The sequence below is a fragment of the Bos indicus x Bos taurus genome, chromosome 19 (genome assembly GCF_003369695.1).
Source record: "Bos indicus x Bos taurus breed Angus x Brahman F1 hybrid chromosome 19, Bos_hybrid_MaternalHap_v2.0, whole genome shotgun sequence".
Taxonomy (NCBI): domain Eukaryota; kingdom Metazoa; phylum Chordata; class Mammalia; order Artiodactyla; family Bovidae; genus Bos; species Bos indicus x Bos taurus.
The window spans coordinates 49,672,676-49,687,400 of NC_040094.1; the positions used below are offsets into that span (position 1 = coordinate 49,672,676).

General features: G+C 45.0%; 1 protein-coding gene across 7 annotated transcripts in view; it reads right to left on the reverse strand.

Moving 5' to 3' along the window:
• The window catches only part of PECAM1 (platelet and endothelial cell adhesion molecule 1), a 62,506-nt gene that overhangs the window by 39,951 nt on the left and 7,830 nt on the right, over window positions 1–14,725 (reverse strand). For all 7 annotated transcript variants that reach the window (XM_027517680.1, XM_027517683.1, XM_027517678.1 and 4 more), the window contains exons 3-5: window positions 12,462–12,755; window positions 8,342–8,647; window positions 4,128–4,403 (exon numbers count right to left, since the gene is read on the reverse strand). In XM_027517680.1, the coding sequence (XP_027373481.1) occupies window positions 4,128–4,403; window positions 8,342–8,647; window positions 12,462–12,755 (876 nt within the window). The remainder of the gene's footprint in view (window positions 1–4,127; window positions 4,404–8,341; window positions 8,648–12,461; window positions 12,756–14,725) is intronic.

Here is a 14,725-nt window from a genome sequence, read left to right on the forward strand (position 1 = left end):
TTTTGTTCACTCACTGAGCAAATATTTACTGAGTTCCTATAACGTGCCAGGCTGTGTGCTAAGTATCAGTGTTGTCAGATGAATTGAGCCACAGACCTTCCAGAGCTCACCCAGGATGATGCAGACAGATGCTAAATCTTTTCAGTGACTGTTGACCTGTAGACAGAAGAGTGTGATGGGAACTGAAGTGTGGCCATGGGACTCTTCCTGGGAGGCTCCTAGAGGGAGATTTGGGACTTGGTCTTTAAGGACAATAGAGGTCTTCCAGTGACCAAGCAGAAAGAATATTCCAGGCAGAGTCCGGTGAGATGTTTGGAAGGGGCTGGAGTCAGGGTGAAGGTGTGTATGTGTGTGTGTGTGTGTGTGTGTGCATGTATGTGTGCTCAGTCATGTCCAACTCTTTGTGAGCCCATGGACTGTAGTCTGCCAGGCTCCTCTGTCCATGGAATTTTCTAGGCAAGAATACTGGAGTGGGTTGCCATGCCCTTCTCCGGGGGTTCTTCCTGACCCAGGGATCAAACCCAGGTCTCTTTCATCTCCTGCATTGGCAGGCGGGGTTTTTTGTTGTTGTTGTTTTTGACCAACTGAGCCACCAAGGAATAATGAAGCCCAGGAATAATGAAGTCAAATAGGTGCTTCTCCTACAGGTTAGTTGAAGGATGAATTGGAGCAGAGATGCTTGGGGAAGCCCTATGACATCCTGCTGTGAGGGCCAGAGTGAGGGTGTGATTGTAGAGATGAGATGACAGGACAGAGTCGGGAGTCCTGGCAGCACCTGGGTCTGAAAATGTGAACAGTGAGAGGTAATGGAAACCCACTTTCAAGCCAAAGACAAATTACTAATTCAATGATCTTGATGTCCACAAAATTATTGTGAGCCTCCAACATCACTCTATAGAACCACTCATAGTGAGGCTTGATAGCAACAGGGGAGTGGAGAATAGGCTGCAGAAGTGGGAAGGCTTGCATCACTTGAAGGTGGGGGAGTTGCCTGCCAGCCCTGGCACGGCTCCGGCAGCTCTACACGGAACAGGAGCACAGAGCATCAAACTAAGGGGATGGGAAGGGCCGGCCGAGCCTGACACTGTGCTTTCTTGGGCCAGGGAGCCTCGCCTTCTGATTGACTCACATACTCAGCGTGACTCAAACTTCTGATGTGGGATCAGCTACAATAATAGTATCCTGTGGTCCAAAGATGCCTCATGCTTCCCTAAAGTAGCCTGGTCCGAGGGGTTGGAGTGCTGCTCTAAGCCCTGAAATTGCCCTTATGTTTGCCACGTGGTCCCTGCTGCTCCCATGACCATACAACCATCTCTTTAACAGAGTTGATCATTGCATCATATTCTCATCGTCTATTTATGTCTGTGAAATTCTTCAAAGCTGCATAGGGCAGTTCCCTAGGTCCCCAAAGTTGCCCAGCACACAGAAGGTGCTCAATATATGTTGAACTGAGTACTGTTCTCTAATAAGACAATTATATTTTATCTAAAAAATATGTGCCATCAAAATATTTGCCATTATCAATAATAAACTAAATCGCTAGCAGGAGCCAACCTGGTATAGACCAGCAGAATCCAACACCTGCCAGTCACCCAGCTGGGTAGTTGGCAGCCTACCTATGATACTGGGGATTGTCGCTGTGACTGTACGGTCTCTATTGACACAGAGGGGGCTTTCAGTAAATGAGCAAATGAATGATGAATGAATGGACACTTTCACTTGGGAACCAAGAAGTGCTGACTCGCTCTGCCTCTGGAACACTGTCACCGATGCTCATCTGTTTATCCAACAAATATGTATTGAAAGCCTACTGCGTGCCAGGTACTGTTCAGCTGTTAGCAATATTGCACCAGATAAAATAGATAATACCCTCACCACCTTAACATTCTACTGCCTAAAGACACACAATACACAGGGAGAGGCAGAGTACACTTTTTTTCCTGGTAAAAGCTGTTTTGAAAAGTAAAGTCAGGTAGGGACTTCCCTGGCCATCCAGCGGTTAAGACCCTGTGCTTCTCACAGCACTGTTTATGATAGCCAGGACATGGAAGCCACCTAGATGTCCATCAGCAGATGAATGGATAAGAAAACTGTAGTACATTTACATAATGGAATATCACTCAGCCATTAAAAAGAATACATTTGAATCAGTTCTAATGAGGTAGATGAAACTGGACCCTCTTATACAGAGTGAAGTAAGTCAGAAAGAAAAACACCAATACAGTATACTAACGCATATATGTGGAATTTAGAAAGATGGTAACAATGACCCTATATGCGAGACAGCAAAAGAGACACAAATGTATAGAACAGTCTTTTGGACTCTGTGGGAGAAGGCAAGGGTGGGGTGATCTGAGAGAATAGCATTGAAACATGTATATTATCATATGTGAAACAGATCGCCAGCCCAGGTTTGACGCATGAGACAGGGTGCTCAGGGCTGGTACTGGGATGACCCTGAAGGATGGGGAGGGAGGTGGGAGGGGGGTTCAGGATGGGGAACACATGTACACCCATGGCTGATTCATGTCAATGTATGGCAAAAACCACTACAATATTGTAAAGAAATTAGCCTCCAATTAAACTAAAAAAAAAAAAAGACCCTGAGCTTCTGCTGCAGGGGGCATGGATTTGACCCTTGGTCAGGGATCTCACCCGCAGCAGGGCAACTAAGCCCATGCACTGCAACTAGAGAAGCCAGAGCGCAGCAATGAAGACTTGTGTGCTTGTGTGTGCTCTGTTGTGTCCAACTCCTTGTGACCCCATGGACTACAGCCCATCAGGCTCCTCTGTCCATGAGATTCTCCAGGCCAGAATACCGGAGTGGGTTGCCATTTTCTTCTCTGAGGAAGACTTAGTACAGCCCCCAAATTAAACTAAATAAGTAAATGAAAAGTAAAGCCAGGTAAAGAAGGAAGGCATCCAGGGAACTTTCTAAGTTCGTGGATTTGGAAATCTAACAGGCCGGTGGGTAACTCTTGCTCTGCCACTCAGCAATCCTGTAATCATTAGGTGACCTGACTTCTCAGCTCCAGTTTCTACATCCATAAAGCCAGCATCATAATACCTACCTTATGGCATAATTATGAGCTTGAAATGAAAATGTATGTAAACCAGGCAAAGAGTATTCAACAAAGAGGAACTTTGACTATTATTTTTGAGTCTAGTCTAGTCAAGACTATGGTTTTTCCTGTGGTCATATATGGATAAGAGAGTTGGACTGTGAAGAAGGCTGAGCACCAAAGAATTGATGCTTTTGAACTGTGGTGTTGGAGAAGACTCTTGAGAGTCCCTTGGACTGCAAGGAGATCCAACCAGTCCATTCTGAAGGAGATCAGCCCTGGGATTTCTTTGGAAGGAATGATGCTAAAGCTGAAACTCCAGTACTTTGGCCACCTCATGTGAAGAGTTGACTCATTGGAAAAGACTTTGATGCTGAGAGGGATTGGGGGCAGGAGGAGAAGGGGACGACAGAGGATGAGATGGCTGGATGGCATCACCGACTCGATGAACGTGAGTTTGAGTGAACTCTGGGAGATGGTGATGGACAGGGAGGCCTGGTGTGCTGAGATTCATGGGGTTGCAAAGAGTCGGACATGACTGAGCGACTGAACTGAACTGAACTGAACTGAATGCTTTCTTGCTCCTGACCCTGTCTTAGGACCTCCACAGGGATATAGAGATCTAGCACAGTACTGGGCACAAAGGCAAGAAAAATGCGACATAATAATAGAAACAGCAGCTAACATTGGCCGAGTACTTACTCGGTATGCAGCTCTGTAGGAAAGGTGATGGATGGCATTTAGTCCTTATAACAGTCCTGCAGTGCTATCATCACTCCAATGGCAGAATTGTGGTAAGGAGACGGTCAGTCACTCACTCAAGGTCACAGATGTACTGAGTGGCCCGGCTGGGATCTGACTGGGCCCAGCCTGCAGCCTGAAACAACCATAGCGGACTGCTGACTTGCTCTGCACTGAATTTCTCCCCATGAGCACCACGGCCCTGCCTGAGCACATCCATTCAGACGGGTGGGAGCAGAAGAACCAGCTCTCACTGCCCAGCCCGGATTCTAGCACTGACACCTCGTGAGCCCGCCACCTGCCGACGCCCTCCAGCAACCCTACCTGTGACGTTGACCACGACGCTGCTGACTTTGGATATGCGGCTGGCTTCCACTTTGCAGGTGTAGTTGCCGTTGTGCTCTGTCGTGGCCATCACGGAGTACACGGCCTCACTGCTGAGGCTGTTGTGTGCAACGATCTCCCTGTCCTTCTGGATGATGATTTCTGGGAATGACTGGGCCTGGTGCGTCACCTGAACGGTGCACTTGACCTGAAGGTCGTCTCCTTCCATGACCTTTCCCTCAGGGATGATGTGGAACTTGGGATTCGAGAAGGATTCTACGAGAAGAGGACAGGCTGGTTGGACTCAGGTTAGAATCCAGGTGAGGAGAAAGGCCACTTCCCTCCCCTTTTCTGTGCTTTTGGAGGCCAATCAGTTTTTCCTTATTAATTAAAAACAATTCAACCTTTCCTCTCAAAAAACTTTCACCTAGGCTGCTCTGGTGCTCCCTCCCTCTTGCTCACTCTTGCATCTTCAGGCTTCTTCTTAATTTCATTTCTCTAACTTTGAGCTTCCCAAAGATCAAACCTACGTCTCATCTGAAGAACATTTTTTAAATGACTTCAGAAATAATCACAGCAGTGAGAAGCAGACCCTTATCCTGCCCACCAAGGATTTTCTAGGTAACTCTCATACCACTTCATAGACCTCTGGCATTTCAGCCTAGACAGTCCCTTGCTTCCCAAAGTTCAGCTTCATGGAAATGAATTTTTAAATAATGCCATATGCCCCTGCAAAATGTTTTTTAGTCTATTCTATTTCTTTTTAAAAAATGCTGGTTGTGACTAACTAAATTGATTTCATGACTCATGCAGTTTGAAAAACACTGTTTTAATAAAATATGAGTCAGACATTAGGGATCGGACACCGTGAGGGAAGTAGAGCCAGGCCTTTGCTTCCACCAAAACACCCAGCAGAGCATAAGGGAGTATGTACACCAATTACAGCCAGGTAAAACACAGATAAGGACATTAAAAGAACGCCAACAGTAAATTTAAAGTGACCTACTACTTTAATATTTGTTAGTTAGTTTTTTGTTTTTTTTTTTTACTGTAGTCATTTAAATTCACAATAAAAAGCTATCATTAAAAAAAAAGGAGTCTGTTTTCGTAAGAGTCAAAAAAAGAGACGGCATCTTTTAGCACATTCAACAATATCCTCTGGGATAGCTTGATAATAACTAAAGATTTTTTCCTGACACCCAAACTCAATGTATCAGAGATCTAAATGCACAAGAGGAAAAAAAAATTAAACCACAGAAACAGTAAAAGAAAACAGAGGTGCATTTTTTGCTTTAATAATCTTGGAGCATGGAGGAACTTTAGGTATGAATCACAAAACTGGATACCGTTAAAAAAAAAGATGCATAAATTGATACCATAAGGAAAAAAGATGCATAACTTTGATTTTAACTAAAGATTGAAAGTTTTTTCATGGAAGTAAAAAATAAAGACAAGTGAAAAAGTGGGTAAATTTTTGCACAGCACCTGACAAAGAGCTCATTCCTTTAATTTATAAAGGGCTCAAACAAATCAATCAGAAGCAGTAGGCAAATATGGGCAAAGTGTACGTGAATAGGAAGGCATGAAGGGATGTAAAAGCATACATGTACAAATGTAAAAAGCATACTCAACCTCACTAAAGACCAAAAAATACAAATCACAGTAGTGATATGCCCCTGTGCCTCAATTATAATAGACTGTCAAAAATAACAAAAATATTGGGAGCTCCCTGGCAGTCTAGTGGTTAACATTCGGTGCTTTCACTACTGTGGCCCAGGTTCAATCCCTGACTGAGGACTGAGATCCTGCAAGCTGCTCACAAGGCAGTCAATAAAAGAGAAAACATCAATAGAGAAAACATCAGTAATATACTGTGTTGATGAGGATGTGGGAAAATGAACACTTTCGATGGAAATGTTTTTCCTTTTGGAGGAGCGCATTGGTGATATTTTTCAATACCGAAAATGCACAAAACATTTGAATCAAGAATTTGACACAGGGACTTCCCTGGTGGTCCAGTGGTTAAGAATCTGCCTGCCAAAGCAGGGGACATGGGTTCGATCCCTGGTCCAGGAAGATTCCACGTGCCACAGGGCAACTAAGCCCTTGTGTCACGATTACCGAAGCCTGTGTGCCCTAGGGCTCACGCTCTTCACCGAGAGAAGCCACCACCACGAGAAGCTTGCCCATCAGAACCAGAGTAGTTCCTACACCCTGAAACTAGAGAAACAAAGACCCAGCACAGCCAAAAATAAAGAAATAAATAATTCAATAGAAAAGAATTTGACACGTAAAAAATAATAAAATAGGAAACTACAGAAGTTACAAGAATGTTTGCTGCAAGATTGTCTTAAGAGCAAACGAGTGGGGAAAAAATGCCTAAATGTCCATCAACATAAGATGAGGCAGGGGACTGTCACTTTCTGAGATGGCCCACACTCTGTCTATGGAGTGTGTTCCCTCCCCGAATAAAACCTCCTCTCACTTTTAAAAAATAAATGAATTTAAAAAACTAAAATGAAATGAGCATATCCTTACAACAGGGTTCTGAGTTGTCACTAGAATGATAAAGATCTGTATTTCTTGATATGGACAAAAGTACATCTATACTGTATTTGTTAAGAAAAAGTTATAAGATAGAATGTTTGACAGGTCTCTCTCTCTTTTTTTTTTGTAAAAACAAAGATAAACAAGTCAAAAATGTGTGTGCACATGATGAATGAGTAAAATAAGTCTAGAAGAACAGACAAGGGACTTTTCTCTAAGTGCTGGTACTTACTGTGAAGAATTGTCACTTTATATAGTACCACATTTTCTTAAACTTTAACCCACACCATGAACTACAATAAAAAAATTTTTGTATATACATGATACTATATATATACATATACACACATAATACTATACAGGAAATATTTACACATACAATATAGCATTATGTGCACACAATGGGCAAAAGCGAGGGCGCCAAAAGCAGAAGTCCATTTTTTTTTTCTTAATTGCTGTTCTATTATTTTTTTGGCCACACCACACGGCTTGCAGGATCTTAGTTCCCCGACCAGGGATTGAACCCGTGTCCCCCGCATTGGACGAGCAGATTCCCAAAACTGGACCACCAGGGAAGTCCCCTGACGATCACTTAACAAGCTGTAGGGCTCCAGTCCTGAATACACTTGAGGCTTTCTGCGGTAAACTGTTCCTTCCCCTGCCTTCTTCCTGCTTCACACGTGCTCCCCTCTCAGGCCACTGGGAGCTGTTGGGTGCCTGACCTGGAGCCCTGAGCTCTCTGTCCTGGACACTCAGACCCTGGTTCCCCTCTGCTGTAGCCTTTCTCTCCTGAGAGCACTTCTCAGGCCACCTCATCTGTTTCCTATTTGTCCAACGTCTCAGTGATGGAAGGATGGGTAGAAGGGGGAAATTCCTCGTCAAATGCAGGAGGCAAAAGCTGAGGATCAACCCCACTTCCCCCTGGATCCCCTCCAGACCCCACTTCCTGATGTCTGATTCTCATGGTTTAAAGTCACAGTTCCCAAGCTGCAGCTCACACAAGATATTGTTTCAGTGAGCCTCAGCCAGTGCTTTAAGAAATGGAAATAGAATAGAAAGAAAAATAGCAAAATGCACCATGTATGAAGGTTAAGAATTGTTTGGAAATATATATGCGTATATAGTTAAATTGTGTCAGAGTCAAAAAGTTTGAAAAATATCAAATGATTAAGAATAGTCTTGACAGAGAAGGAGAAATATGGTATGACGTCTCCTGTATGTGGATTCTAAAAAGAAACACAAATGAACTTACTTATAAAACAGGAACAGACTCACAGACTTAGAGAATGTTGCAGGAGGGTGGGGAAGGATGAGGGGAAGGGATCGTTAGGGAGTTTGGGATGGACATGTACACACTGCTATATTTAAAATGGATAACCAACAAGGACCTACCATATAGCACATGGAACTCCGCTCAGTGTTTTGTGGACTGGAGGGGAGTTTGGGGGAGAATGGATACATGTACACACATGGCTGAGTCCCTTTGCTGTTCCCCCGAAACTATCACAACACTGTGAATCACCTATACTCCGATAGAAAATAATAATAATAAACCAAGAACAGTCTTGAGCAGCAAAGGCCTGAGCCCTTTTCCAATTCTGGGCTCTTTCTCCCCAGACCAAATCAGCAAACCAGGAAGAATGATAGAAAGGAAGTAGGACTCTAACCCCGCACAGTGACCAGGTCACTCTGGATGGGTCTGGAGGACTCCACGTTGGACCCAGAAAAGATCTTCGCTTGACATTGGAAACGTATGGTACGGTCTTGCTCCTCAACTGTGAATTCCAGCGTCACAAAATTCTGGTTCTGAGAGGTTTTTTCTCTTTTTTTCTTGGCGCCCCTTATATTTAGTTCGAATTTTTCAATTGTGAAATGTACAGGAGCCTTTTCCTCTGGGACAGAACAGTTGACCACCACGACTCCACCTTCTATCACCTCCTTCTTGTCCAGCGTCACCCTGGGATCAGACACTCCTTCGGGGGAAGAGAAAGGTCATTAGTGTGTTTGCTCCAGCGGCCAAGCCACCCGTCAGCCTAGTCACTGGGGTTGACCCATCTGATGGTCCTTTTGCTCCCAGAACCTTGGTGCTACCTACCAGGTAAGTATTGAGTATGTATGTGCTGAGCACCACACCAGGTACTTTGGAAAAATATATAGACTATGTCTAAGATGTGGTTGATGCTTTCAAAGTTTATAATTCCACTGGGAAGTCAAGTCATCTCAACCAACATAGTTAAGAACAAAACAAAGGCTGCCAGTATTCATCAGTATTACTGTGGTGATTGTTGCAATATACTGAACGCCAACGACAAGCTAGGATTAACTTTCTACCCATGACTCCATTCTGTAATTCTTATAGTAAATCTCTGGGGAGGGCAGGAAAGAGAAAATTATGTCCAAGAGGTTCAAGGCTCACCCAGAAGCTTACAGCCTTCAAGCCCCAGAGCAACTGAGACTCACTCCCAGGTCTGTGTGACTTTACAGCCAGAGGCAGGGGGTGGTGCAGGGAGAGGAGGCAGGCATGGCCTCAGTTTAAAAAGCAAAGCTGAAAATAACTAGGAATTCGAGTGCCTCACAGAGACAGTGACCGAGGGAGCAGTCGGGAAAGGAGGAGTCCCTCTTTGCCTGAGGAGTCAGAGAAGATCCTAGAAAGGAATAGGACCTGAGAGGATTCTTGGAGGAAGGAGGTTACTTGGACAGATGAAGTGAGATGGGGGCCAAAGACAGGCATTTCAGGGCCTCGGGATCTGCTTGTGCCAAGGGATATGAGTGGCTTTTCAGGAGGGCCGTCTAGAGCAGAGGAAGGGCTGGAGGGGAAAATACAGCAGGTGGTGAGCCGGGGTCGGATTAGAGGGAGCTGGGAGAGTCTGGCTGAGATGAGCTGTCCTGTCCAGGCCCCGGGGTCCAAAGGCCATGAATTCCATCTTGGAGTCAGAGAGACTTGCTGGTATCCTAAACCTGCCTCTTCCTGAATGTGCCACCTGCCCCTGTCACCCATGAATCTTTTTCCTTGACCCACCCAGGTCAGAGATGGAGAATGGATACATGTATATGTATGTCTGAATCCCTTCACTGTTCACCTAAAACTATCACAACCTTGTCAATCGGCTATATTCCAAATACAAAATGCTTTTGGTGTTTTAAAAAAAATTAATAAAAATACATTTTTTTTAAAAAAAGGGAGAGACAGAGAGCTGTCCTCTTGGGGAGGAGATCTGCATGTGCTCCACCTCTGGTGAAGGTGCTCCCCTGCCCCACACGAGATCCCCAGGAGAAGGGATCAAGGGATGGGATCATGTTGTACTCATTGTTGGGTCTTCATCAGAATGGGCGCTTGATAAATGGTTATTGAATGAATGGATTGTCTTTTGTCTGCCTCAAAGACCTCCTATCATAAAAAAGAGTTAGAGAGGCCAACTGTGGAGTCAGATAGATCTAAGTTCTGACTCTGGCTCTGCGTTTAATGTCACCAGACCACCCAACCTCTCTGAGCTCCAACATGGACACCTGTACACGGGAGGAACCAGGCTGATCTCTCAGTGCCATTGCAGGAGTAAAATGAAATGCATGTGACGTGCTCAGAACCGTTTATCTTGTCTTGTGAGGGCCTGAATAAGTGGTAGTTCTTATTACTGGAAGTAACAATGGTATGAATGACTGTTCTGATCACAGAAGTGAGCTCAAAGATGCAGAAATGACAGTTATGGCAGCAGCTGTCCAGGAAGAACAGGGCTGAATTCACAAACTGTGTCCATTAAATCATCCCAAGTTTCTGGCACATTTCTTTTCAACATCTATTTCCCAAAGTCTTGGCCTGCCACTCTTTCCTCATCACTCCTGTGAACACAGGGACCTGTTGGCTCCTCCCCTGTCCCCAGTGGAGACGCTGAAGTGCTGCTCTGCTTCCCTGTGGCCCCTGGTGATACATAGGGATGTCCGGCCGGTCATGCCGCGATGGTCCACGGGACACCCAGGATGTCCAGAGGACGAACTGGCCTGGAGGGTGACACAGTCATGTCCTCCTGTGTGAGCCTCAAAGCCTGACGGGAAGGTGGTCAGAGGTCATACACGTCTGAGAGGAAAATGCCCCCAAACACTTTCCCACTGGTTCTTCCTGTTTCCTGTGTGCTGAAAGGATTATTTCTTTCTAAGGATGGTCTGGCCAAGCACCTAGTACATGGTGGGCCATTCATTCATCCAACACTGGGTCACTTCCTCTGCTCCCCATTTAATCCTCAAAACAAGCAACATTCAAGGGTATGCAGAGATACCCAGTGATCTCGACTTTAGAGACAGAAAATGAAAACCTGCCTACAGAGGTCAGGGAAGTGGACCCAGGGGCACTCTGCTGGGAGAGCAACTTCTTTCTCAGCCTCTGCACTTCACTCTTACGCTATATCCCCTTTCTCTGTCCTTGGCACCATTTGGCCATCAAGATAATTCCTATGTGATCTTTTGTATCTGAACCCAGTGTCCATTTTCTGGGAGGCCGTCCCTAACCCCTCTAGGCTGAATTGTTTCTTCTCACCGCTGTGCTCCCAAGGCAGTCAGATCAAATGACTGTTGGACTGCAGTGATTTGTTAAATAAATCTCTTCCTTCCAGGACTGTAATTGCATCCAGAGCTAGGATTTGCCTGATGCATTTTCATGTTTAGCACCTATTTTTTTTTTTTTTTCTTTCCTGACTTGCAACTTGCAACCTTGGGACATGCTTCTTGAGAGAGTAAACCAATGAAAGAATGGATGGATGGAACTGTGTGACCCAAATTTCCCCCAATGATACATTTTTCTTGTTTCTCCATCTCTATTTCTACTTGCTCTTTTCAACTGGGTTTATTCCACAATCATTTATTGAGTGCCTACTATGAGCCAGATTTTTTTGAGATATATTTTAAGAAAAAAAGACTAAACACCACCTCTTTCCTCAGGATCTCACAGTCTGGAGAGCAACCAGATGTGTGAGAAAGTTGCATTATTGAGTGAAATAGTAATTGTAGCTTATTGGAAACTCATTATGTGCTGGAAACTGCCCTATCTTTACCAACACAGAATCTATTAATCCTCTCAGTAACTCCCTGAGGTAGTATTATTATCTTCATTTCACTGATGAGAATTTTAAAGTGTAGAGAAGGTAAGGGACTTGTCCAGACCAAAACTAAGCAGAGGAACTGAAGAATCCAGTGTCAACATACAGCGTCCTGACCTTTATACAAATACCACTGAATGCAGAGAGGGACAAGAGCTATAAGGACCAGGACCCTGGGGGAGATCAATTTTGTTTGGGAAAAGTGTCAGAGAAGAGTTGAGTGTTCAAGGAGATAGTTCATGAGGAGAGGAGATGAAGAGGGAGTTCTAGGGAGGGCAGATAGCATGTGCAAAGGTAAGTGAAGTGAAGTGAAAGTCGCTCACTGTTTGTGACCCCATGGACTATGCAGCCCATGGAATTCTCTAGGCCAGAATACTGGAGTGGGTAGCCGTTCCCTTCTCCAGTGGATCTCCCCAACCCAGGGATTGAACCCAGGTCTCCTGCATTGCAGGCGGATTCTTTACCAGCTGAGCCACAAGGAAAGCCCGTGCAAAGGCAAGGAGGTAAGGAAAAGCCTGGTGTATCAGGAGCGTGTCTACTGCTTGCATGTCCAGGTTGGGAAAACGTCAAGCACGCAAGTGAGAAGGGTGGTGGGTCGGCAGGGAGGTCCAGCGTGTCGTGACTCATTCAGTCACTCTTCTGGCCACAGCACGTGTTCGTGATCCACCCTCCCAAACCGTGTTCTTTTGCAGGCTCTCACCTTTCACCCACACCTCATACTCTGGCGTCGTCTTCTCCTTGTTGTTCAGGATCACGGTGCATTTGTATCTCCCTGAGTCACAGACCCGGACGTGGGGAATCAAATAACTCTCTGTGTTCCTCCTGGAGGAGACGTTGTGAAGCAGCACATCATCCTTGTAGAACAGCACCTGGTGCAGAGGCTTGACCCTCGAGGTGGTGCTGACATCCACGAGGCACTGCAGTGTCAGGTTCTCCCCGTTTTGCACCGTGCTGTGCGGCAGGATCTGCATGTGGATGCTGTTGATGGTGAAGGCTAAGGGCCGAGGGGGAGGAGAGCAGAACCACCCATCTGTTATCTCAGGAACAACATCACCATCATCATCAGATGGGTATCATCACCTCCTGCACAACAGAGCGTCCGGAGGTCCCAAGCGGGTGATGACTATGTGCGGTGGGTCAAGCACAGGGCATTTGGTACTAAGTGGCTCATAGTCCCACCATGACAAGGTGGCAGGCTTCAGAGTGTGACAACTAAAACATGTCCACGAGATGTGTGCGGCCAGTGAGCCGCCGCATCGTGGCCCTGGAGAGAGCCTAGGATTGGAGCAAAGGAACTTGCAAGTCTTGGGTCATCACTTACTGTGTGACCTTGGGTGATTAACCTCCCTGAATTCAACTGCCTCATCTCTAAAATGAGCTTACAACACGTACATAGTAGGTTGTTGTAAGACAGAAGAGTAGAAAGCATCCAGCGCAGTGCCTGGCACACAGTAATTGTGGGATAAGTGATGGCTACCACTGTTCTGAAATCACATGGCGACACGCAAGAAATGCTCCGCCACCCTCCTCCCCAACCCCTCCACCCCCCAACCCCTCCATCCCCCAACCCTAGCCTGACCAAATTAGCACAGTCTCAGCTGATGTTTTCTAGCTGATGGAATCAGAAACCTTACCAGATGAGTGAGAACTTGAAACCACATTTTCTCATGGATCTTGCTTCCCTTTTTCACTTTGACTGCTAAGAAGTACAAGCCCCAAATTTTACCTGTAGCAACCTTTGGGATGCATTTTTCTGTGCTTAAACAGTCATAGTTTTATTGTACTGCCTTAATTTTCTTCTCACTCTGATTTCCTTATTTTATCCTATTGAACAGTAATATACATAATTTTTATAAGTGGTCCCAAATCATTTTACAGACAGCAAAAGGTATAACCAGGTAGCTAGCCAGAGATATGGCAAAAAACAAAATTGTCATTCTTTCTCTCTCTTTTCATAACATCAAATCTTTTTTGAACAACTTAGAATTTAACTTCAACATGTCCCAGGTTTTAACTGAATAGAACAGTCCATCCTTGTGCCTTTATTTCTGAGCATCTTAACAAAAAATGGCATCTAATTAGTCATGAGATGAAACAAGGTGATTGTTCAGATGCATTTCTTACAGCATTAATCTTCAGAACTCCCTCTTTTGTCTTTCAGGTCCTGGTCTGAGAAGCCTATTGGGTGAGCGCTCAGAACAGAAGTTTCTTTTAACCATGTTATTTTCCCATCAACTAATACATTCCCTGCCAAGGTAAGGACAGGTACATCTCCCTACTCCTTCAGTACCTTCTTTATTTTAAGTGATGCTGTTTAGTACAGTGATTCTATCAGGAGATAGTAGAGAGCAGGGGATGAGTGCAGAATCAGACTTCCTGGACCAAATCCCATCTCTGAACACAACCTGTGTGGCTTTAGGTAAGTTACTGAGCTTCTCTGAGCCCCAGTTTGCTTATCCATACAATGGACATTGTTGTTTAGTGGCTAAGTCATGTCCGATTCTTTTGCGATCCCATGGACTGTAGCCCAACAGACTCTTCTGTCCATAGGATTTACCAGACCAGAATACTGGAGTGGGTTGCCGTTTCCATCTCCAAGGGATCTTCCCGACCCAGGGATCGAACCTGAGTTTCCTACTTGGCAGGCCTATTCTTTACCACTGAGCCACCAAGGGAAGTCACAATGGACATAATAATAGTAAGTGTAAATGAGAAGCTGAGCTTAAGTCCTTGGAGCACAGTTCCTGGCACAAAGTGCTTTTGAAATGATAACTAGATTCTGTCAGTCACAGGAATAAAACCAGCTGTTGAGTCTTGTGCTCTCTAAACCTCTTTCTTGAAGTCATTTCTAGCAAATTTTTTTCAGGGGAAAAACAAAACAGGGTTTCCCTCGTGGCTCAATGGTAAAGAGTCCCCCTAACAAAGCAGGAAACATAGGTTCGATACCTGATCTGGATCCGGGAA